The sequence below is a fragment of the Chaetodon auriga genome, chromosome 15 (genome assembly GCF_051107435.1).
Source record: "Chaetodon auriga isolate fChaAug3 chromosome 15, fChaAug3.hap1, whole genome shotgun sequence".
Lineage (NCBI taxonomy): Eukaryota > Metazoa > Chordata > Actinopteri > Chaetodontiformes > Chaetodontidae > Chaetodon > Chaetodon auriga.
Genome location: NC_135088.1, coordinates 18,814,897 through 18,838,878, shown reverse-complemented (window position 1 = coordinate 18,838,878; position 23,982 = coordinate 18,814,897). Strand labels below are relative to the sequence as shown.

General features: G+C 41.1%; 1 protein-coding gene across 2 annotated transcripts in view; it reads left to right on the top strand.

The window, feature by feature from the left end:
* The window catches only part of uvrag (UV radiation resistance associated gene), a 79,803-nt gene that overhangs the window by 17,487 nt on the left and 38,334 nt on the right, over positions 1 to 23,982 (top strand). For both annotated transcript variants that reach the window (XM_076751002.1, XM_076751004.1), the window contains exons 8-12: positions 237 to 363; positions 7,604 to 7,688; positions 9,583 to 9,670; positions 10,078 to 10,138; positions 13,364 to 13,529. In XM_076751002.1, coding sequence (XP_076607117.1) covers positions 237 to 363; positions 7,604 to 7,688; positions 9,583 to 9,670; positions 10,078 to 10,138; positions 13,364 to 13,529 — 527 coding nt within the window. The remainder of the gene's footprint in view (positions 1 to 236; positions 364 to 7,603; positions 7,689 to 9,582; positions 9,671 to 10,077; positions 10,139 to 13,363; positions 13,530 to 23,982) is intronic.

The window sequence follows — 23,982 nt, the reverse complement described above, 5'->3', positions numbered from 1 at the left end:
TACAATTTAAATGCATCTACTGGTTGGAGAGTGTTTAATTAATATGGTTTATTATGTTTATAATATTTTAAGATGTCATCCCTCATTTCTGTGCATGTAAGTGTAAGAGCAAGTAGGAAGGTCTTTGTAAATGATAATAAACAGTAGAAACTGCTTTGGCCACACACAAAATATTTTCATTAATCCTCTTTCTTTGTTTTCTCTCAAAATGATTTTCCTCTGTATGCTCTGCACAGAAGAAAGAGCGGGAGTGCATGCAGCTGCGCATTGCTGTGCTGCGGAGTGAACTACAGCGGCAGAGGAAGGCGCTTGGCAGGGAGATAGACCTGCGGCAGAAGGAGAGGTCACAACTTGAGAAGAAAGGTAAATGACATGGGTGCACATACACCTAGGGTTGGGTATTGTTTGAATCTACTTATCAGTTCTGGTCTTTATCAATTCCCACTTTTGATTCCAACATGGTTCCACTTTGTTTTGTGTACACTTGCCTATAGGTAAACGCCCTTTGTTCATAAATTTAATTCTCTAATTTGATTTCCAGTACTTAAACCCTCGTCCCTGTGTTTTTTTTATTTTGTTGATAGTGTATTGTTGTATCAATGATCAGTAACTGTTTCCACACTTACTTTTGTGGCTTCACTGTCCTTATGTTTATATTCAACACAAATCACAGAACAACTACATCCCCACAAATTAGCTCAAATAAATACAATAAAGTAACTCTTATTATACATCCATGGGCTAATTACACAACATCAGCTAGTGTGCCAGTGTTTCCTGAGCTATTCACGGAGCACACATTCTGCTTTTCACTGGTCTCAACACGTTATAGTTTCTACAGCATTATAACTTGCGGACTCAATTTAATTTGTCTGCTAGTCGCTGCCGCTCTCTCACCTTCCTTGAAAGCTCCCACCCCACAGCCAATCACAATACTGGAAAAATACTAGTATACACATGCTTGTATCTAAACAAACTGACACGCTGTTGCATTGATGTGCGCCGTAGACAGGTCCCGACAAGAGGCCATGTCCTTGCAGATTTGTAGCTTTTCTACAATAATGAAGAGTTAATGAGTTTAGGAACCAATAAGCAGGTTCCGGAATTCAGTTTTGTTTTGTCCACCCGATTCTTGGTATTTTGAATTCGGTTCTAATTTGGAGCCTGATTTCGGTTCCCAACCCTTCTGGTATTTTTAAACCTGAGGCCTAGTTTTACACATTTTCTTTAAATGTAAATGGGGACCGGGTTGGAAAATACCATAATTACCCAGTAATTGTTTCGTTCATCTTTTGCCGACAATATGATGATGAGCTATTAATTGTTCAGTAGATCAATTTACTAAGAAAATAATCAGTTATTTCAGGCCTACAAATGTAATTTTGCTGCCTTGGGTGGCACTCACCCACAAATAAGTTAGTCAACTATGTGAACGTTGTATGCATATAAGAGCACATATAGATGTATTTATTCGATGTTCTATATCAGTGTTTTTTCCCACATAATCACTGTGAACACTCTCATGGTAATAGCAATGAAGGCACAAAGTAACACATGAGATGATCAGTCAGTCCTGCTACAACTTGGTTCGTTCTCTCTGATGGTGCTGCATGACCCAAATCCAGCTTGTGTAAGTAGACTTAATAGAAATGGTAAAAACACATGCAGCAAATTCCATCAAAATCCCCAATCTGTCCATGATTAAAGGCAAGGCTGTGTTGCTGCAACTAAGTGTAAGGAGAATAGAGAATGTTGCTATGGTGCAGTTTGACCCTGATTTTGTCTATATTAGAGAAATGACAGGCCTCATTGGGATATTTTTCATGTTTAAGTTAGAATGATACTGTAAATCCCTTTCAGCATGTCTTATTCAAATTCTCAGATTCTCCAAATTCTTTTATTGCACCTGTTGGCTCATTTTTTTCCCCATTTTTCCATGTTATTGTGTTACCAGTTACAGAAAAGGCAATTTCAATGCACTGCTGTTTCTTACTACACATACCAAACTATAAATTTAGTTATTGAAATATTATTCACAACATTTCATAAATTTGCTAGATTTACTAAACACTGCTACTACTGCTACTAAACAGTCAGGGCTTCGGTGTTGTGTGACAGCAGCAGGTCGACTTATGTGGGAGCTCTGTTACCTGTTCATTTTGAAATATACAGCAGAGCACAGCAGAGACTATTGTCACATACAGGGAACCTCTGTCATGCTCCCAGTTAGATGGTTAGTTGGAGTCACACACACACACACACACACACGTATGTCCACTATATAGAGCCATTCCTGTGGTTTTTGCCACTAAAGCAGCAGTGTCTGCATGGTGGCATTTGGTTAAGCCTGTGAAGTCTGCAGCTCCCGACTCTGATGTCTGAGAGCTCAGGAGGGTTTTACTGCTGCTTGTTACTGTTCATAGAGAAATAAAAGGCAGTGTTAGTGAAACCTGGTTTGAGAATTGTACTCACACGCACACAAAAACCCAAACACACATACAGGTGTGTACTTAATACTTCTAAATACTAATTACTTTCTTATGATTGCATGTACCCACAACTCAGGCACGTTTCAGTATATTTTTTAGTAGCTGCAACACATGAACTTTTTTCTTTTCTCAACTTTAGCTTCATCTGTTTAATATTTAGTTATGTGTTTCTCGTGGTGCCTTCCTCACTTCCACCATCATCAGCACTGGTTGCCTGAACGCAGGTCAGGTGCCCTCTGTAGGAACCTTGTGTTAGGAAGATCAGCTTGGGCCAAAGAACATGGCACCTAACCAATGTGAGGTGAGGATTGGAAATGATAAGCATGTCGTCTGCACATGCGTTCAGACATAAACACACACACAGACACACACGCAAACACACAGTTGCACAAAAAGAGAGCACTAAGAGGGGTTCAGGGAGAAGTTTCCTTTGTGCTGCGATCCGACAAAAATGGCAGTTAATCCTCTGCCTCTTTACCTGTCACCACTCTGTCTACAGCCAAAAGAACTTGCTGCTCTCCCTCTCTACAGCTCATTGATGGCTTTTTTCCAGACTGCACAAGTGCTTATTAAGAAACAGAAGAAAAAAATTCATTCAGCTTGGCTAAAGAGGGAAAAGGTATTTCAGGATAAATTGAAATGCTTCAGCTGAGTAGGGCTGTGCTGAAAATCTTGTTGTTTTTTCCCAGACTCATAATTCAAAAGCCAAAAGCCATATGCTGCTAAGTTCTGCTGTACTTCCAACTTGTTGTTTAGCTCTTCTAATCAGCCTGCACATATTCATTTGTTTCACTATCGGAAAAAACCCTGTATTAATTACAGACGGATACTCCCGGAGACAGGTGTTTACAGTATTTCATACAGCAGCTGATTTCGTGTCTGATTATATTTAGATTGGCACCACAACATGTTTATTTCATCTGATCTCATCTTTCATTTTGGAGACACATATGATTTTATCAATTGTAGCTCAGGTTTCATTTTGAAGTGTTCTTCAGGACACTGTTGGCTTGTCTGTCAACACACACACAAACTTCAAGACGCAAAATTAATGCCCTTCACACTGGTAATCATACACGCTGGTAATGATTTATATGCTCATATAATGCCAATGCTGTTTCAATTAGGAGGGTTTAATTTGTAAAATTTTCACACATTCCAATGCTTATTATATGCAGGCTTCGTTCTAAGTTTTACTAACAGTTTAACAGTATGTGTATGTAGAGGGGAACCCTTATCTACTGTTTATCTTCATTCTTCGTCACAGTCTTTAGGATCTCATCTATACCTGACCGTGTGGTCTTCCAGTCTCTCACACAGCTATAGGGCCCATTAGCAAATAACTCTTATCAACCTGTTATTCCGAGGAAACGGGCCTCTCTCAAAATAAAGGGCCCAGAAACCCAAACATACAGCCGAGGTTCTGCAGGTGTGTGCGTCTGCATGTGAGCCAGCAGATAAAGATGAGATGAAAGTCGGTTGTTAAAGTGCGTCGTTGTTAAAGTAACTGTTAGAATGTTGTTGCAGACTTGCTGATGCCTATTCTGTGTTCATCACTGTCCAAGTTTTCGTGCTCCCTCTTTGCCATCTTGCGCAGCGTTGGCATAATAAGCACTGAAAAACATCAGCAGTCGGTATCTTCCTGATGACAGGTTAACGACTAGCTGTTCAGTGCCCGCTGATTTACAGTAATGGCAGTGAAATTATAGCAGAAGTGTAGACTTGAGTAAAGCTGTTGTTTTTCACTTCTCCTGCTAATGCGCACATACTCACGCTAAGTCCACTGCATGTCTTTCACACAATTCATAACAGAAGACATATGAGCGTGAGCATAGTTTTTTTTCCTTCTTTACAGCTGGGAATTTAAAATGAAAGTCTTTCTTTCCTTCCCCTAGAATTAATGGGTTTGGTTTTGCTGGGGTCACACTCTTGTCACAATTTCCTCCCGTCTAATTTCCCTCCTTCCACCTTGAGCAGACGACATAAATCAGGTCTGTGAACGGCGTTTATTGTACTTAGTAACAGTAGTTATTCTCACGCTCTGTAACACAGCCAGGGCTCCCGACCAATAAATGTCAGTGGTTGGGTTTCTCAAGTGTGAGGAACACAGTTTTGTGAAGGTATGGCGTGTGCACGTATTTGTCACCTCAGAGAAAAGGTCTCATATTGAAGCTATCATCATTAAAGCTCCTTTAGCAGCAGCTCAGCTTAACATCCTTCAGTTGGCTGCCATCTTGACTGAGGATATGAGTTGACAGGTACTGCAGTCCAACACACTGCTTAATGACTAAGTAGTAATCTTTCTACCTTTTTCCTTCTTTTTTGTTAAGCCTCCAGACATCCCACTCTGTCTGGATGTCACGGTCAGAGCTATTTTTTCATGCAGTGCTGGTTTAAAACTCAGCTAGTCTGAGGGATTATTTTTAGTTTTAAACTTTATTTTATGTTTTACCTCATCAACTTCATTGATTTCTTTAAATATGTGCTTATTTTGAATTTGCTGGCAGCAACACATTTCAAACAAGTTGGGACAGGAGCAACAAAAGCCTCAGAAAGTTGTGGAATGCTCAAACCTCGTATTTGTGTAATTGTGAGTGACACTGACCCCCACATGGATCGTGACACTTTTAGTGTCCTTAGAAACTGCTGTTCCAGACACCAGCCCGTACATGAACACTCCAGGTCTTAGACAGAGGTCAGTAAGGTTAGGTGAATCTCAACAAACCTTCAAACCAGCAGAGTGATTGTCCGTTTTGCTGCTTGATTTCTTTCAGAATAGCACAAAGCCCGCCATCTGCTGCCAGAGGGAGCTCACTGTACATTGTCTCATGTCCAAAATCAGAAAAGCTCCCTGACTGATTTGTTGCCACGTTGTAATTTTTCAATTATCAAGTTCACCAGCAGATGGGACAGTTTTGTGGCCACATTTTCGACCCTGCACCCACACCACTCATGTTTAGTTGGGAAGATAATGTATCAGTGTTTGCTTTAATTTGTCCCATCTATCCTATGATACAAACTGAAGTCTGCTAGGGGGATGAAAAGATGAGAAGTTGGACAGATAGAACAGATATGACAGAGCTGGGCACTGCATGAAAGCAGGAGTGCAGTACAGGCCCACGCAGTCAGTGTTAAAATATGTTTTCATGTCATCACTCACAACAGAGGGATGGCCTGTCTGATCTTCGTCTCATACTATCGGTCTTCCTCGGTAATCTGGTGGAGATAGTTCTGAGTACCTTTATTTTCTCCCTCTCTTTTAAGTTATCTCTTCTTCCAGCCTTGTGATGCCAGTTTGAGCAGCATGGATGTGAGTGGAAGTATGTGATAAAAAGCAGGTCCTGTGAACCAGTTGATCACCGCTGGAGTAACACTCCAATATATAAAACTGATTACGAAAATGTATCAGTCGCTAACATCACTGAGGGGAAACGCTGAAGAATCACAGAATATCTTATTGCACTTTCTCAAATAATATGCATACAACAGAAGTCAGGAATCAGTAAGTTGTTGATAAGCAGAATCAGAAGAGTACTCCACTGATTTAGCATTGGACACCTATAACATTGTCGGAAAAGGATCCAAATTGATGCAGCAGAACCAGATACCCTCAAAATGTGGCACCTACATCACCCACAATGAATCTTGCTTCTCTTGGCTTTGGTAATGCTAGTTAGCTACATGAGGAGCGAGCTACAGTCTGACACTGAGTCTGATAAACTCACTTATTTCTGACTCCAAAGCCAGTTTTTTTTTTTTTTTCATTTTTCCAACTTGTCATCTTCAGCCTTAACTGACACTGACATCACTTGAGGCAGCTGATCAGACTTTGCGGAGCTCCATCTGGAGCCACAATAGACCATATGCAACTTTTTTTCACATGGGGCCTATGCAGCCACATTCCCCAACACCTGGAAACAGACTTTGATGTGTGGAATCTGTGCGTTTCCCCTGTAATGTCCTCACCAACTTCCGTCTGCCCTTCCTGGGAGGATCATTAAACCCTCACAGTTAAGCCTGGATTCTATCTGGTCGTCAGGGCATTTTAAACGGCACCTGAAAAGCGTCCTTATCTTTTGACCCAGCTACTTCTTTTGGTTCATCTGGCTGTAGAGGAGCTATGATGTGACACTTGGGGTGAAACCTCATTACAGATGTTTCTGTTCACAGTCTGAGCATAAAGCATTCAGTATGTGATTTCTGGCTTTGCTTTGCGGCTCTGCTCTCTCTTCACCACCACGGTCTGATACAGCAGCCACTGTCCTGCTGTTACACCCCACAATCCTTTGAGAACCTTGAGCTCTTAATTAGGGCAACAATCTGCAAAATGTTTTAATAATTATCACAAGGAACATAAAGTTTCAACTTCAAACAAAGGTTGAACGTTCTATAAATACACAACACTTTCTCCTGTTTATTCTGCGGTGTGGGGGAAAGATGCAGGAGAGAAATGTGTAGCAAACATGTTTTCTTACTCTGAATCCCGGCTTTTTCTGCATATCTGCTTATTATGGGGATCATATTTGATAATTGCTGCAAAAGAGAACCCAGTTCAAAATTAAAGTGTCGAAAATGAACTCACAAATTCTTTTTAATAGACATGTTTTTTGTGTTCATGTGCATTAACGAGTCAAAAGTCTTCTTTATTAAATTCGTGTGGAACCACAAGTCATGTTTCTGTTGCATTTGACTGCCATCTCACCATATGTGAGAACTCAGATTGAGTTATAGGGTTGTAATGTGCTGTCAAAACCCTAAATTATGCTTAGCGTCTTTCTGACTACACTGAGGCATTGTGAGCTTGCCAGTATTGCAGTTGCACAACTTCCACAGGCCATATCATCACTGTCCCTTATCTGCCTGATTTTATTTATTTGCCCAGCTCTGTATTTACACAGTCTGACAAATCCTGTAATTTGAATACATATGTTGTTTGGTTTTATGTGGTGTCAAAAGGAAATAGTTCTGCTCTGATTAAAAGAGCTGTTTGATCTTGCTTAAGTTTAACAGTGGATGGAAGCCAACCCAGCACAAGCCCACCTGGCTGTTCAGATGTAGCAAGCAGAAGAGCACACACCTGATAATTTACTCGTTTTTCTTTCTGTCTCTGCCAGAGGAAGCATTCTCCGCTCAGCATGAGAGTCTAAAGGAGGAGAAAGAATCCTTAACCAAGCTGCAGAAGGAATGCACTGCCAAGAGGTATGTGTGAACCTGTAATTAGCTATTGCTTTATATCTGCACAGAAAACACACTTTTTAGATGCGTTTATCCCCGTCAGCTAGACATTACCCAGAGCCCACTGAATGATATGACTCAATGTGAATTGTGATGAGACTACACCCGTCTCCCTGCCTCCTACCATGATTTCTCAAAACAAGGGGATGTTTTTGCGGCTGGCGCTGCCTATTTATACGTCTTCAACACAGAGTTTGCACATTGTGCTAAAAAGCCTTTTGGCATGTGTTTGCCTTGGCCTGCGGGGAGGCGTGTGTGGCTGGTGCTGACCCTGGATACAGCTTTGTTTGTCTGAGAAGTACCTGGCAGTCACAGAGGGTAAACCAGAGCCCCAGGAAGCCGGTACGGGCCAAGAGTCCCAGCAAACAGGAAATTAACACCGACACTTGTACATCTGCCTAACATCCATTGCTTGGAAATATCTGTGTCTTTGATGTTTTCTCTTGGAAATGTCTCTTTTTATTTAATTTCTTTTTGAACTTTTAGCTAAGGAAAGGTTATATTGAGCATGCATGCTTTTTTTCTTCAGCTTTTCCCCATTCCTGTTTAATATTTCACTGCTGCTGTCGAACAGCTTATCTCGGAAAATTAAAGTTGAAAAGCATCGCTCAGGACATCTCCAGTTGTTGCTGATAATTCTTAAATTTAAGTATATTCTAAATGTAGATTATCACAAAATATTTTGTTTATGAATATGCATTAAAAAGGGCAGTGAAACACGAGTTTTCATCTTTGAAGAAAGGGTTTGTGAAAGGCTTGCACCTTGGCCTCAACCAATTAGGTGAGTCAGAGCCTGCTGGACAGATGAGTAATTTCAGATCAAACCATCATTAGACACCAGTCTGTTCTCTTCTCTCACTTGTACAAAGCAGCTGCACACTTGGAAAGGGAAATGAGAAGAGGCTGCAAACCACAGGAAAAGTCAAATAGGAAATTCAAGTGACAAGCATAGTGCATGGGTAGGAGGGTGCATCACATTCAATAACTGGTTCCCCCAAAATCCCTTTTCATCTGGGTGAAATGATGGACTATTACCCGTAAGTGTAGCAAGTACTGTAGCGGACACCCACATAAGCAGCCACAGGGATAACTGTACATATCCTCTAGAGTCATGTTATATTTACTCTTTTAAGTGGAAGGGCTTCTTTTAGCTGCAGAGATGTATTAGATGTTATCAATAAATGGAGTTCTTTCACATGCATATGTCTTATATTCTGTATAAATCAGCCTTTACTCTCCAGCACAGCCACAGCCTTTAAATCACCTGCACTCACCACATTGGTTCCTCAGTGATATCATATGGCTGTTGGAAGTATAACTTGGATGAAACTCTGAACTTGTGCAGTATTTCAGTCCATGATGGTATTTCACATTTGTAAAAGGAATATAAAATAATAATAAAAAAACAGCACTCGCACACAGCGATACCTTACTTAGGTCAAACCCGATACTTGTAGCTGCAGGCAAATACCCAGACCAGGTTTTTGTTCTCCAGTTTTTATAGGTCAGAATTCAGAATGTCTTCCAGCCTGCTCTGATAATGGGGCAAGCTGGGGTTGATAGACCCCGTACAACTAACAGCACGTGTCCTATTATGGCTGTAAAAAGACAGATTTTTTTTTCAGTTAAATTGCAGATTGCTCACTGACGAGTCTCCTATCTCTCATCCATACAAGGCCAAGAGAAGGGCAGCTTCAGCTTAGAGCGACATTAACCTGCGCTCACATGTCATTATGCTGCATGAATAAGCTCTCCTCTGTGTTTGTCATCACTCTTTTCTTTCTTCACCAACTTTAATTATCTTTCTGCCAGCCGGTTACTAATTGTGTCGTCCTCGTGTCTGGTTTTGTGTCCCCAGAGAGCAGTTCCTCAAATCCAACGCCCAGCTCACCTTCCGCTGTCGTCAGCTCCTCTCTGAGCTTTCCTACATTTACCCCATTGATGTGGTGAGTTGGCCCCGGTGGTACACTGCTGCATAACACGTTTTTGACAGACAGCTGCAAAGAAAGTCTTTGATAAAGCAGAAATGGTGCAAATAGCTGTGTGCAACAGTTCTCTTTGTTTCTGAATGTTATCTCCACTGCAGTGTTTTCAGAGATCATCCAAAGTTGTCACCTTTCTGATTAATATGCATTTCTGATATATATTACAGTCTGTTTTTTAAAACATTTGGCGTGCAAGCTAAATATTTTAAATGCTGACACGGCTAGACAGCGATGGAATCATTTAAAACAAATGCATCTGCCAGTGGAGAAGCAAGTGTTCCATCCCGCGCACCGTTTCATCTTGTCTGGGTCTGTTTCTGCTGCCTGATCATTGTCTTTGATATGAAACCTCTTATTTAAATCCACAGGCTAATCAGTCAGATTATGTCATCTGCGGAGTGAAGCTGCCAAACTCTGAAGATTTTCAAGGTAATTTATTACTTGCCTGCCTGTGTGTTTCAGGGTTAGGGGAGGATAAGCTGTGGTGAGGCATGCTGAACAAATGTTTTGCCTTAGCTTTAATGCGTATGATTATATGTAGATGTTTGGTGAGGCGAAGCAATTTAACATTTTACAATTTGATGGCTGATGATCTCATGGATGCATTATCTGTGATATCATATGTTTGGCTACGGTGGGTGGCAATTTGACATGACTGAACCAAAGTGTAACCCTTTTTAACATGCATACATTCTTAGATTTTATAATTACCAGTATGTCCTTTTAATGCATAAAAGATATAATGACATAATTGTATTGTCAATAAGGAGTTGATAGCTCTACCAGCTAGAAAAGGTCAACATTCTGCTCAACTCTGGTGAGTTCTGTACGGTCAAAATCCCCACATACACACATAGATACATGTCTGGCCTCAGATGCTGTGTGTGACGTGAGTTAGCAATGATTAAGCACCAGTTTAATCACTTTCCTGCAGCAAAGTCTTTGAATTCAAATTAAATGACACACATGCACAAACCCTCCTGAGTGTATTTTCGTGGTTGTATTTTGATTTGTTTTATTCTTTTTTTTCTCCTCTTGATATTGATTGATGGATTGATTGACTAAATTTATTTATGGATCACTAGACAGAAAAAAAAAACCAAAACCCAAAGGGTAGCATGTTAAAGTGAAAACACTTACTTCCATCATGGTCCTAAGATCAGTATGCAGCCTTCTCTTCTCCCTCCTCTTTGCTGGTTAAAATCAACTGAATATAAATTCATTTCTTATCTGTGCAATAAAGAGAGACACAGATTTAATTAATAACATAATAATGATAAAACATAGAATAATAACACAACACAGCAAGTGTTGCTATAATGCACAGTGCCAACAAACAGGAGGAGAAGGCTCCATGCTGAGTTGCTAAAAAATTAAGAGGGAGATAAGAAAGAAGAAAGGAAAAAGGCATGTGGGCCAGACAGAGAAGGCAGACAGAACTCGGTTGGTTTGCATTCTTCTGTTGCCTTTCTGATGTCTTGTTGGCTGTCGATAGAGGAGTTGTTCAGCACCACCACAGTCTTACAGAGTCTTGTCACAAAATGCTTTTGTATCTGGTTTACCATCCCAGTGAGACACGGCCACAGAAACCACGTGGTTTAATATCAAAGACACGGTATTAAAGAACAGAAGGTTGAAAAAAAAGTTTTGTCAGCAGGCAGTTTCAGCGACAAAGCCCTTGTTATCATGTTGGTGTCCAGGGTTAGAGTAAGGGTCATGCTGCATGTGTCCTGATAAATGGGACTTGCTGTCACAGCAAGGGAAACTCGATGACTTCATGACCTCTGAATATCTCAGACGAACTGAGGAGTCCTCAGATTGAGTGGAAATGAATGGCTAGCTTAGGTCTGCAGCATTTGTCTCACACTGAGAACACACCGGCTACTGTCTGCTCAGCATCCTCCAGCTCCTCTTCTCCACAGCTGGTGACACCCAGCAGGCCTCTGAATCCATAATTCAGAAATACCGCTCCCACTCTCCTCCGCTCCCTGCTGTCACCCTCCACCTGTTAACATCTTTTAAGAGCACTGTGAAGTGCACAGTGGTCACAGCCAGCCCATTTGTGTTTGCAGCAATCACTTGCTCCCATAAGGCGGAGGCCTGTGTCTGCTTCTGCCTCCCAGTCCTGCATAGGTGGACACCTAGCAGTGAGTAAACAATTGAGCATGTGCTGTGGCAGAGGATAAAAGGCCTAACAGAGAGCATCCTAATGCATTGACTGCTAACTACCTTCTCCTGTGTGCCCTTCCTCACGGTCGGGTGGCTTGTGGTTTGTGAAGAGAAGTCATGCAATCAAGGTAGCCTTTAACATTCACCCTCTAACATAACCGCAGTGACCATTAGACATCTTGCAACGCCCAGTACAACATATAGACAAAAGGATGGAGAAGCATGCGTTTTACCCCTCCATTTTACCCAATTGCTGACCCCTGCTCTCATTTGTGTGAGGTCTGCCTGATCAAGTCTAGAACTGTCTGGATGGGTGTCAGAGTCAGTTTAGACAGGCCTACAGGGGCGGATGTTCCACATTAGAGACCAGGGTCAGGGTTAGATGGGAGTCCTAATCCTACTGGGGGTCAAAGTGGAACAGGGTGGTACTCTACTGAGGCCCTTCACCACTTAACATTTAACTAAGCTCTCCTTGTCAGCGCAGCCTGACAAGATATCAGCAGTCTCCACTTGCACCCTAAGGTGGCGCTTATAGTTGCATGTCCTCCAGTTGACCTGATATTCCTGTTAGCATGTAGCATCACCCAAAAGCACCAGAGGCCAGGAAGCTGTTTACTCCAGGTGCTTTTGTTGCTATGCACAAAAACATACAGGAAGAATAATGATACAAAGCTGGGTGTCTGTGTTACGTTGAAAAACAGGCAACATGAGCCAAGGATTCTACCACTCACTGTTGTCATAGTCTATTATTTCAGAGCATGACGATAAAAACCACGGTGATCTTCAGTCTTTGCCTCGAGCAGTGTCCTGCTGCTGTTAGAGAATGTGAAACCACTTAGCGTGTTGTCTTGAAACCATTTCTCGTACTTAAAGTGAGATGGTTCGCTGTGTCAGAAATGTTCTCAAAGGCATCCAGTTTTCCATCCTCTAAGTTATTTGGGCACAGAGGGGATCGTTATCCATGATGCTTTTGCTTCTCAAGCACATATCTGAAAGAAATCGGGTATCCCACTGCAGCCAGGGTTCGGTGGTGTGGTGCGATGTGTGCTGTGCCACATTTTGTATTACTTTCAAAACGCTTTCCCACATGAAGGCAACTGCTCTTCTTCCTGTGCATACTTGGCTGCCAAGATATCTTTGGTTGGATGTTTACACATTTTTGGTTGGATTTACAAGATGTGGACATTGTTTATGTACCGTAAACACTATTTGTTTTTCGATGTAATGAAAGTACATTCCAAACAAAGCAAACATTGCTGACTGTATGCTTTGAAGTTCTTGATGTGATAAACTACTGACTTTTGGGTGATTCAAATGCTGCTGATTTGAATTAAATTTGCATCAGATCATAGTCTAAGAGGCTTTGCTGTGTTGATGTGGATCACCTTAAAAGCTCATTGATGGATTAACATTACAGCATTTCTTGTTTGCTCAACACAATGTGTGATTACTGGAACCTCTTTTTTTACTTTGTGTGTCCTGCAGCAAAGGACGATGGGAGCGTGGCAGTTGCCCTGGGTTACACATCGCACCTGGTCCTGATGATCTCGTGCTTCCTGCAGGTCCCTCTTAGGTATCCGGTGATCCACAAGGGTTCACGCTCCTCAATCAAGGATACCATCACTGACAGACTCACTGAGAAGGAGCGAGAGTAAGTAGGCTCACTGCTTGACACCGAAACACCAACAACTAATCTAAATTCATTAATGACAGCAGATACTCTCTCATTGCTGATGTGTGTCTAAAGCTCCTCCTCATCCCAGTGTGGACTGTGTGATTGATTCCACTCGTTCAGGCGAGGCTCTATTTTCTCGTCTGGTCTCAGACTGGGGTATGAAGTGTTGAGACCATGAAACAACCCCTGCTGTTCATTTGATGTCAGCACCATGTGTGTTCTCAGCACAACACTAACCTTTTGATGACACAGTGATTCCATTAGCAAGCACATATTAGATACATGACAGAAATGCACACAGAAATGTTGAACATAAGTACTTTTATACAATCCTGAAATGAATTTTTAATAGAGTACTGGACCATAATCCTGACTGTAATTGCTTTTGATTGTGGTGGGTCAGGAAGCATCATTTGTTTCAGTCTCTTCCCTGCTCTTCTCTGCATTGCTCTCATGTAAACAGGCTTGTTATGGGTAATTGACAGTTTATACAACCATGCAATGGGATCAAACAGACAGTTTTGACAGCATTGCTAGTTTTATTATCGTATTATAGAGGTAACAAAATCTGTTGAATGTAACTTAAAGAGCAACTTCACTCCGTTTTGGCTTCAACGTGCCCCCTCCACAGATTCAAACAACGTGTATAAACATGACAAATCAATAGACAATGAATCAAGTGACTGTTAGTCATTTACTCCACATCCACTCTCAAAAAGTCATTTAGAGTTGAGCAACTTTTTGAGTAAAGAGAAAAATAATGCAACACCTTTTTCTATTTCCTTTTATTGTGCACACTTTTGTGTTAAAAATCAAAACCTGAATGAATATGTGAGTTCAATAGAGACATGGAAATTGGGTTTTTAGTGTCATAAACAAAGAAAAAGATGAGTCACAGTTTCCATGTGGAAATGATGTTATTTATCCCACATTTCAACCACAGGGTATTATCAAGATATAATCTGTTTAAATGTTGGATAAATAAAAGCATTTTTGCATTGGTGAGATTTTGCAATCTGTTTCCTGTTTTCGACCTCTCCCTCGTTGCCAATGCCATCACTTGACAAGTGTTAATCTGCTCTGTCTTATTTCATTGCCTAATTTGTAGTATCTCCACAAAATCCCCCAAAACTTGTTTTGCTTTTACAAATCTTCCCTTGCATGTTTACAAATCTTTACTTGCAGTCTGGGGAGTGCTAAACTTTGTTTATGTCGCTCAGTTGTCTTTAAAGAATTTCCATAATTACATACTGATTTTTTTTTTTATTTCATCTGATTGTCTTGTCTGAATCTGCATCCATCCTGTCTGCCAACTAGACAGCTGTCCGTGCCGCTGGAATGTTGTAGTCAATAAATTGCCAGCCTTGTTCTGTTGTTCTCTTATCGGCCTTATATTTAAGATGTCAGCATCATAAATTGTAATATTTAACACAGATTATTGTGTATGTATGAAATTGTAACCCAGAGAGGCTTGTATTGTTTAACTAATCCAAGCAATTTAAGTCTTTAAGCAGTAAAGTCCATTTTCACACAGGGTGTAAATGGACAAAGTCGTCCGTAGGTCTTCAAAATGCCCCTTAAAATTGTCAAGACCTCTTGAGAAAAGCTGTCCAGAAATTTAACTCAGACTTTTACTTTGTTGATCCCAATTTGGGAAATACTTTTGTTGCAGCAACAGGTTAAACATACACATAAACATAAAATATATACAATATAGAAGAATAAGGATGAGAATAAACTAAGAGAAAATAATGTTCTTAAAAATATTGTTTAAACTAAATATATAACTAGGTATATAAACATAGAATAGTAGCAATTGTTAAAACATGTAACTAAGTATGTAGTTATATAATATATATTATGATATAATAGAATAGAATATAACTAAATATACAAATATAGAATAACAGCAATTCTTATTCTAATATATTATTCTAAAAAATAAATGTCTGGTAGATTTATGAATGGCATGTTTGGTTTTAAATGAATCGTCACGTTGTCACTCTCCTCTGGTAATGAAGACGGCTCAAAAATGAGGTTTGATCAACCTTGCCGTGTGCTGAGTAACTTCTGAGTAACATAAAATGTTAGTCTACCTTGAAAGTGCTGCATAGATGGCTGTGTTTGTCTCTGTTAGAGCTCTACCCTGTGTTTATGTCAGCTGAGACAGTAACAGGCCTGATAATGTTATGCAGCAGTCCATCAATCCACACACTTTTCAGCTCTTTGTCTTAGAGTGGCAGTTGGCTTCATTAAGATAAATTACAGTGACTGCAGTCTCAATTGTTTGCTTCCTTTGTAGTGCACAGTACAAAGGGGATTATGTTTGTCCTCATCACACCCTCCACTGTGGGATTCTGTCTTCTATTAGCTGTTGGTAGCTGCAAAATTCTGTCAGAAACCCAAGAGGACTTGGATTGGATAAAATATTCTGGTCCTCTAATGTTCACTCAGTCCTTTTCTCTTAGGCTCTGTTCTGCATTATTGGGAGACTGTTTTGTAACCAAACTAATTATTGTCTTTTGGAAAATGTTCAAATTGTCTTGTTATTTTCCTGGTTTCATTTTCTGAGGCCGCAACACACAAAGTTTGGATGTCTGAAGCTTCACACCAGCACATCAATGACTGCAGAACATACAGTAGCATGTAAAAGTGCGTTTTCACTGGGGCAAAATCTGAAATATTCAGATTGGGCCCACTGAGAAAAATCTCAGTACATACTCTCGTTTTTGGAAAATAGCACATATGTTCCCATTTTCACTACAGACCTGCATAGCTTGGACAAGAGCTACTGTCTTCTTAAGCTTTGTTTTGTTTTGCCCATGGTAACAAGTTCCCCTGTTTCAGTTTACTCAGGTGTTCAGATAATCCACAGTGAAGCTCTGCTGACACTGTAAATCACTGTGCCCTCAGCGCCAGCGTCTCCATCACACCCATGGGCTGTAACCGCTTTGCTTCCTATCTTCACAGCATTATATAATTTTTGTTCAACCCAGAACTATTCACGATTTAAAATATTGTGTTGACATAAAGAAGCAAGTGATAAACTGAGGATCCAACCTCACCTGAGGCTTTGTCAGGGCCGTTTGTGTAAGTCATGAAATGAACAGGCACTGTAATTACTGCAAGGGACAAAGTAATGAAATTATTATTTGTATATGTTATGGTCTGGTAACTATGCATCAAGTCATAATAAAAAAAATCCCTGCTGACTTATGGTAATTACACGCTTGCTGAGGTTTTCACCTTACGTGCATATTAACATTACATACATGCAAGACCCCCTTCAATAACTGAGAGGTGGGTGATGCGGAAGATTATGCTATATTCAGCACTGTTATTAATAGCTATGGATGTAGGTGAATCATAATTCTGTGTTTACTGTGTATAGACTTCTTAATATTAGCAGAATATTTCAGTCCTTTTTGTTGTGTTATTATTATTTTTTCTTAATATTTCTGCAAAGATTTTTTATACCCGTTCTATGGAGTGTTTATTGCTGGGAATCTGAACAAATACGGACATTTTGGATGCACTCGTGGGCCTCTGTATGTGGGAAATGAGAGTCTGTGTTTTTCAGATGGCTGTAAAGGAGCAAGTTGGGGGTCGTTTGAAACCTGAAGTAGGCTCATTATAGTGAATTATTTAAATTGGCTGGAGAAGAGATGCAGGCCACATGGCGATGTTAAATCAGGTCATTATAACCGGACTGCAGACCAGAAAGGCGCACCATTCTTTTGGTTGTATTCTCACCTTTTAATGTTCTATGTTTAGCTGCTCACTGAGGAGCATGGCAGACATTTACCAACTGTGGGTGTAAACCGGTTGGTGTCAACAAGTCCTGTTTTCACCAGCATCTCTGCATTCTCAGTCCAACACAAGTGGCTGCTTATCAGGCATATGGCAATGTGTAAATAAGCACTGACAGGTTCACATCCACGTGTCGTACATAAGAGAGCAAACAGCTGGGAGAAAGTATGTGAGGAAAAAGTACGACATTATCAGACAACACAATGATTGAGAGGCCATCTCTCTATGTAGGTGACTGTGTCATGACAGCAGCTGGAGAGGCTCACTGGGAGTCTTTTTACTCATTTCCAGTCCTACCATGCAGGATATTTACACCAGCATCCAGCAACCAAAAATAATCTTGTAGGCTGTGAGGCTGTTGAACAGACACAACAATCAAGCATCGCTCTTAGGTGTCCCTGAGTGAGGCCAAACTCTCCAGCAAACTTTCACCCCCCCCTCCTCCACATGTTTATAACCCCTGAGGTCCCGGCGGGCTGCAGGCACACTGCAAAATGATGTGTTGGGAGACGGAAAGCAACTAGCCGAGCTCTAAAAGTGAACAAAAAAGGGGTGATTAAAGTGTCGGAAAGAGGCAGCCGGTGCTGATAAGTGAGGTGGCATGGGATCAGTTTCTCAGAGCGTGGTAGGATTAGCATGCAGTCAGTCAGTTATAATGGCGTGCACATAGGAACCTGATGTTGCTTTGTTGCTTGTTGCACTGAAGGCCCCTCTTAAATAGTCATTTAAATGGTAACTTTTGCAGTGTTAGAATCTTTCTTCTGTTTTTTAAATGACTCCATGCAACCTTAAAGATCCAGATTTTGGTAGCTGAAATGTCACTGTTACAAGCCAACATCAAGTCTCTCATGTTTATTTCTCAGAGCTCTGGGCATAGCGTGGTGTGAAGAATATGAATATATTTCACCTTTGGAGTTTGGCTAATATCACTTTATTCCTTTGCAGCTGCGGGGTAGAGTGATGACTGCCTTATTTCACATGATATTTGCCACAGAAAAAAACAGTTCAGGAATGTAGTGATCTGAACAGTGTTCCCCTCCAGTACTACAAAGTTTGAAACTGTCCCTGTGCGAGTGTTTGAAAGCAAGGTGTACAATATGACTGGTCTGTTTGGCAGTCTGCGTGATTTGGCCTTTTCGGGATCACATCATCCTCCTCCCTGTCGGAGAGGTTCTCTGAAATCAGTGGACTCTAACAACATGTTGCGCCCACATTTTGTCCTGTAGAGAGCCCAGTTCCAGTGTTTCTGATTGCATGGGGGAGAACCAGGGAGATGCGATCCAGATGTCCAGTGTCTGATTGAGACCAGAACCCAGCCATTAAAAAGCAAGCACTGCCTCAAATAGTCATCCGCCCAGAGAACTGAGGCAAATCTGTTATTTTATTTTCTTTATCGCCGTCTAAGGGAAAAATGGATGTAAGTGGGATTTACACATCACTGCTTGAGTCAGGCACAAAATTAATTGTTGGTGGAGGTAGTGGATGTGAATGCCAGGAGAGGGAAGCCAGCTTAAGACGAGAGCAACCTGTGAGCTCCAAGAAAAGGGGTTATTGTTCCGGGGCTTCAGCAGTTTCATGTCTCTTAACGTGGACCATGTGCAGCTGCACCCAAACTACCCTATCCTGCTCAGTAATGACTGGGGAAAGCACTGCAGGGCAGGTTAAACATCTTACTGGAAGACATTGAAAATAGGAAGATGTGTACATACACAAAAGTTGAATTTGGAATTTTTTTCTTCAACTTACAATGATTAAGCATCAATAGTTTAATTTCTATCTTTCCTCTAGATTTGATTTCATTTGCCAAGGAGATATCTATAACACAAATGAATAAAAAATTAATACAGTACTTTTCAAATACCCAACAACAACAGTAATAATAACAATAATGCAGCTAATATTGTACGGTTTGGTTTCAAAAGCAATTTCATTTTTGGCCCCTGATTAACATTCTACAGTACAGATGAATGTAATAGCAGTGTACACAATTATAAAAGTAACCAATTTCAGCTTCAACTGAAATTCAAGATCTTCTGTGTTGTCATATTAAAATGAGTATTGTAAATATCATATAATAAATATAATGAATAGAAATGATAATCTTATGATGATCTACTGGGTTCTATAAGAGACTGCACATTGTAGAACACATCTTGTTATTTAGGCAGTGTGACGTTTGCATGTTTGCTCGTGGTTCAGTTGCAGACTTACAATATTGTGTTCTTCATAGAAGGAGGTGCTTAACTCCCATCCCAGAGAGCTTGAATCAGATTCCCCTAAAAAAATAGCTCATTATTTAGGTCTGTATGTCAACTACAAAGGCACCCTGGGACTTGATAGAATGTTTACTTGTCTTTTGAGGTTTTCTGCAAAATCACTCAAGGACAATGGCAGGAATGGTATGTTTATTAAAGCTCTGAAGAAGTCATATAGCCTCTTCCAGGTTGACAGGTTAGTTGCATAGCACGCCTTCATCTTGATGCCCTGCTGTTGTGCAGAATATTCGAGCGGTCGTTATCCATACTTCATTAAAAAAGCTAACAAGAACCATCTGTGCTGAATGGCTTTCTGAAGGACGCTGTGGGTTGAATGGGATGGCTGAGAACATCTAGTAGTGTTTCTTTCATGTTCACAGATCAGAGGGGGGGGGAATGAATGCACTTGTTGTAGTCTTTACATTCTGTCAGTCTGTCTGTCAGTCTGCCCACCACTTTGTCCAGATGTCTCCGCAACTATTGGATGGATTGGCACAGAATGCTGCACAGACATTAATGGTGCCCAGAGGATGAATCCTGCACACTTCAGTGAGCCCCTGACTTTCCTGTTGTGCCACTTTGAGGTTTGCATTTGTGTTATTTTTTGTGAAAGGTCCCAGCAATTATTGGATAGATTTCCATGAAATTTGTTACAGATATCCAGTAGTTGATTCATAATTGGTCTTTTCCTGTATCGCCACCATGAGGTTGGCACATTTGAAGTGAAATGTCTCAAAAGCTATTGGATGGATCGCCATCAAATTTTGTACACGTCTTCATGTCCCCCTCAGGATGAATGGTAATAACTTTGGCCTTCCCCTGCCTTTTCATCCAGGGCCATTATCAGGTCAAAGGATTTATTTGTCCAATACAATGGTTTATGACCAAATACCTGCAAAACTAATGAGTGCTAAATAGCAAATATTTGCATGCAAACATGCACAACTAAAATGGTGAATATGACAAATATTACACCTACTTAACATCAGCATGTTTGTATCATTATCACCAGCAGCCTATGATACTATTTATCTCAATGTACCACTGTGCCTAAATGCAGCCTTACAGAGCAGCTGGCATGGCTGCGGACTCTTAGCCTTGTTAGTACTGCTATGATCATGGAAATTGGTGTTGACCTGAGGAGTGTTATAATCATTTGATTTAAGGTCAGATAGCATGTCATTTTTTAAGATGGATGGAGTGATTGTGTGCTTTGTCTTAAGTTTTTGGCTAGTGAATACTATATAAGGTGGTGGTAAGATGGAGCCGTCTCCATCTCTGCTTGTGATTAGAACAATGGAAGAAAACAAAGGGAAAGAAAAGGGAAAAAAAAGCATGGAGGTTTGGAGCTGGAGTCCCTGGACCCCTGGATATTCTTAAGAGCTGTGATGAAAACCCAGTATGACAGAGCAAGGAACCGCCACATCACTCAGGAGATGCTTTAACGGCATAGACCAAGATGGCGAAACGGTTATACTGGGGTCTTAAGTGCAGCAGCGGTCATTAAAATAGCATTCACTGACAGATGCTCAGTGTAATCATTTCTAAGATATTGAAAATTACAGCTCAAAGTGATTTATATAGTAAGCACTGCCATTAGAGCCTTGACAGTTGCAAGGCAGGTGTTTTTTCAAAAAGCAAGCCCAGATGATTTATGGTCCCATGCCGTTTGAAATTGCACATTAGACATTGTGAAATTCACTAGCAACCCTCCCCCCCCTTCCCCATTAAAACAGGGGTGTAAATACTGGCCAAGCCTCATCATGTGAGCCAGAACTGTTGTTTTGCACGTTTGGAGTATTAATTAGAATGTCTAAACAGGCAAGCCAACACATGTGGAGACCTCAGCCTGTGTATACATTACAGCAGGTCAGGCAGTCACTAGGAGTCTTCCCACTGTATTCTCATGAACCACAGTAAAGCTGAGGGCGACCACCCACCTGCATAGCTGTGTCCTCCTTTACACTCCTACATTTAATACAGTGCACCCAAGAGGGGACCCAGAGGTGTCCAATATACTATTAACATGCTGAAATATACATACTCTATAGTTTGTACAAGAGGTGCCCGCTGACCTTTTGGCCTTGGTTCTCTAATAGACGGCTTTTAACTGGGCTGCCTGCAGAGACGGTGGTCATTTTAGCTCAAAAAACAGAGCTCAAATGGACTCTGCGCCCTCCATTTTTTGGCTCTGTCATTGTTGTAAAACTCCAGAAACCAATGTCAGTTTTAAACAGGCTGCATGTACAAAGACAATTGCATAAACAAAGCTTTAAATGTAGTGTTTGGGTCGCAGTAAGCTCACCTTTTCTCTTTGCACAAATAACCATTTAACCAGAGCCTATAAAAGACGTCATGTGCTGCTAACACCTGCTAGGAGGCCCCCGAGTGCAGTGCAGACAGACAGTGGTGGTGGCGGATCGCTCAAAGATGAAACAATTATAACTCAGCCAGCCATTAAGAGATCCCTCAACGGGAATAAAAGAAAGTGCAGGTTTTAAAAAAAGAAATGGACAGGAAGAACGAGCAAAGAACTTCTTATTACTCCGTCTAATCATTGTAGCTATATGTTTATGGTTGTTTCCTCCTTTTAACAAGATTGTCTGTGTCTAGACCCTGCAGTTAAAGAGCTGGCAGGCCAGCAGCATCTCATAAAGACAGGGGACTTTCCTGTGAGATGCAGCTTTTGTCTTTTTACAGTGTCATGGCTCCATACTTGATTACATATTTTTGTGTCTACACAGAGCCAGCACTTGCACGTTAGCTGTCCTGTGGTGAGATTGCTCTGAAGGCCAATTTTTTAAAAGACGGGGGGAAAAAAAGTGACAGATTTACTTCAGCTCTCAACTCACTGTCATTCCTTTTTCATCTTTTTGTCCAGTGCACACAAAGTTGAATATTAGCTAAATGAAAGCAGATTTCATGTTTCAGTAATCAGTCTTTTAGATGGACACTAAAACGAGTGGGTGTGTTGATTATGGTGCCTGTCATATTCAGTTTGCTGTGTTAGTTTCGCGGACATGACCCTTCAACAGAGCTGCCACTGAGGGGAGCAGGAGAGGGATGTGCTGACGGAAGAAACGGCTTGATTAAGGAAAGTGAAGAAATCTGAGGAGGACTGCTGAGATAGAGATGATTTGATTTGATTTATATGTACAACAAAATTAAACAAAAGCACCAACGGCATTGTGCATGAGGCACCAGAGGTGAAGTAAGCATGACCTCATTTGAAACAAGACAGAAACAAATAGTTAAGAGTCAGTGGGAAAGCACAATTAGTGCCACAGAGAGTACTTCTCCAGCCCGTGTGTGAATCTTTCTGCTTTGTGTCTGTTTATTCTGGACCCTCCATCGTGATGGACAGACAGGGTACTGATTTTGGCCTGCATATTCCTCCAGGATTGTAATTTATTTCATCCTGTTTGGTGTAGTGGACTGCGTCAGTTTATGCTGCTGTTGCTGGCTGAGTAATTAAAAATGGCGTCCAGCCTCCTCGTATTGTGCCGTTCCTCATGTCTCTCCCAGACACACACCGCTTACATTTCTGCTGTTGTAGTAAAAATGATAGCAGTGGCTAACTGTCCCCAAGGTCAGAGTTGAGTTAGTGACTTTTTTTTGGACAACAAAATGAATTCTTTGTGAGTGCTTTATGTGACTTTGCATTGTTGTATGCCTGGTCTTCATCTTTTATGCTTGCTTTGAGGGTTTTCTTGCTCGGGTCACCTTTGAAAAACGTTTTAATCTCAGTGGGACAAATCTGCTCAGATTAGATAATATATAAAATAATAAAACGTGCTAACTGAATCACATACTCTTTGGTGCCTCCTCCCTTCCCTCCTTCCTTAGACTTCCTCCCTCCAGCCTCCCTGCTGGTGTGTAATAATATATTTGACTTTACTGGACGTCCCCGGGAGGAATTCCTGGTGTTTGGTGAACCGGAGTCTCTCCAGTGTGATTTCAGACACAGTGGACAGCAGTCATTAATCACTTTGCTGTGACGGAGCCCGTGTGTGTTCATGTGTTTGCGTGTGTGTGTGTTGGAAGTGGTTCTGTTTTCCTTCTCATGCGTGTTCATCAGCAAACAAATCCTATCTGTTCGTGGGGAAGTGATATTGGAAATGCCAGCGGTGCGAGGGGAATGCCTGTTTTGTTGTTCTTCCTCTCTCTGTTAGTTATTTCCTATTGCTGAGATATGACCTCTGGCATGTCGCTCTCTCCTTGGGGCCCTGGCTGCATGTCGGGGATATGGAGGACCAAAATGTGGCTGGCTGTGTGGCCCTCAGGCTATAGCATGTCACTTAAACTTGCCAGCCTTTGTAGCAACATGCTGTTAGAATTCATTCTAGGGCTACAATGATCTCCAT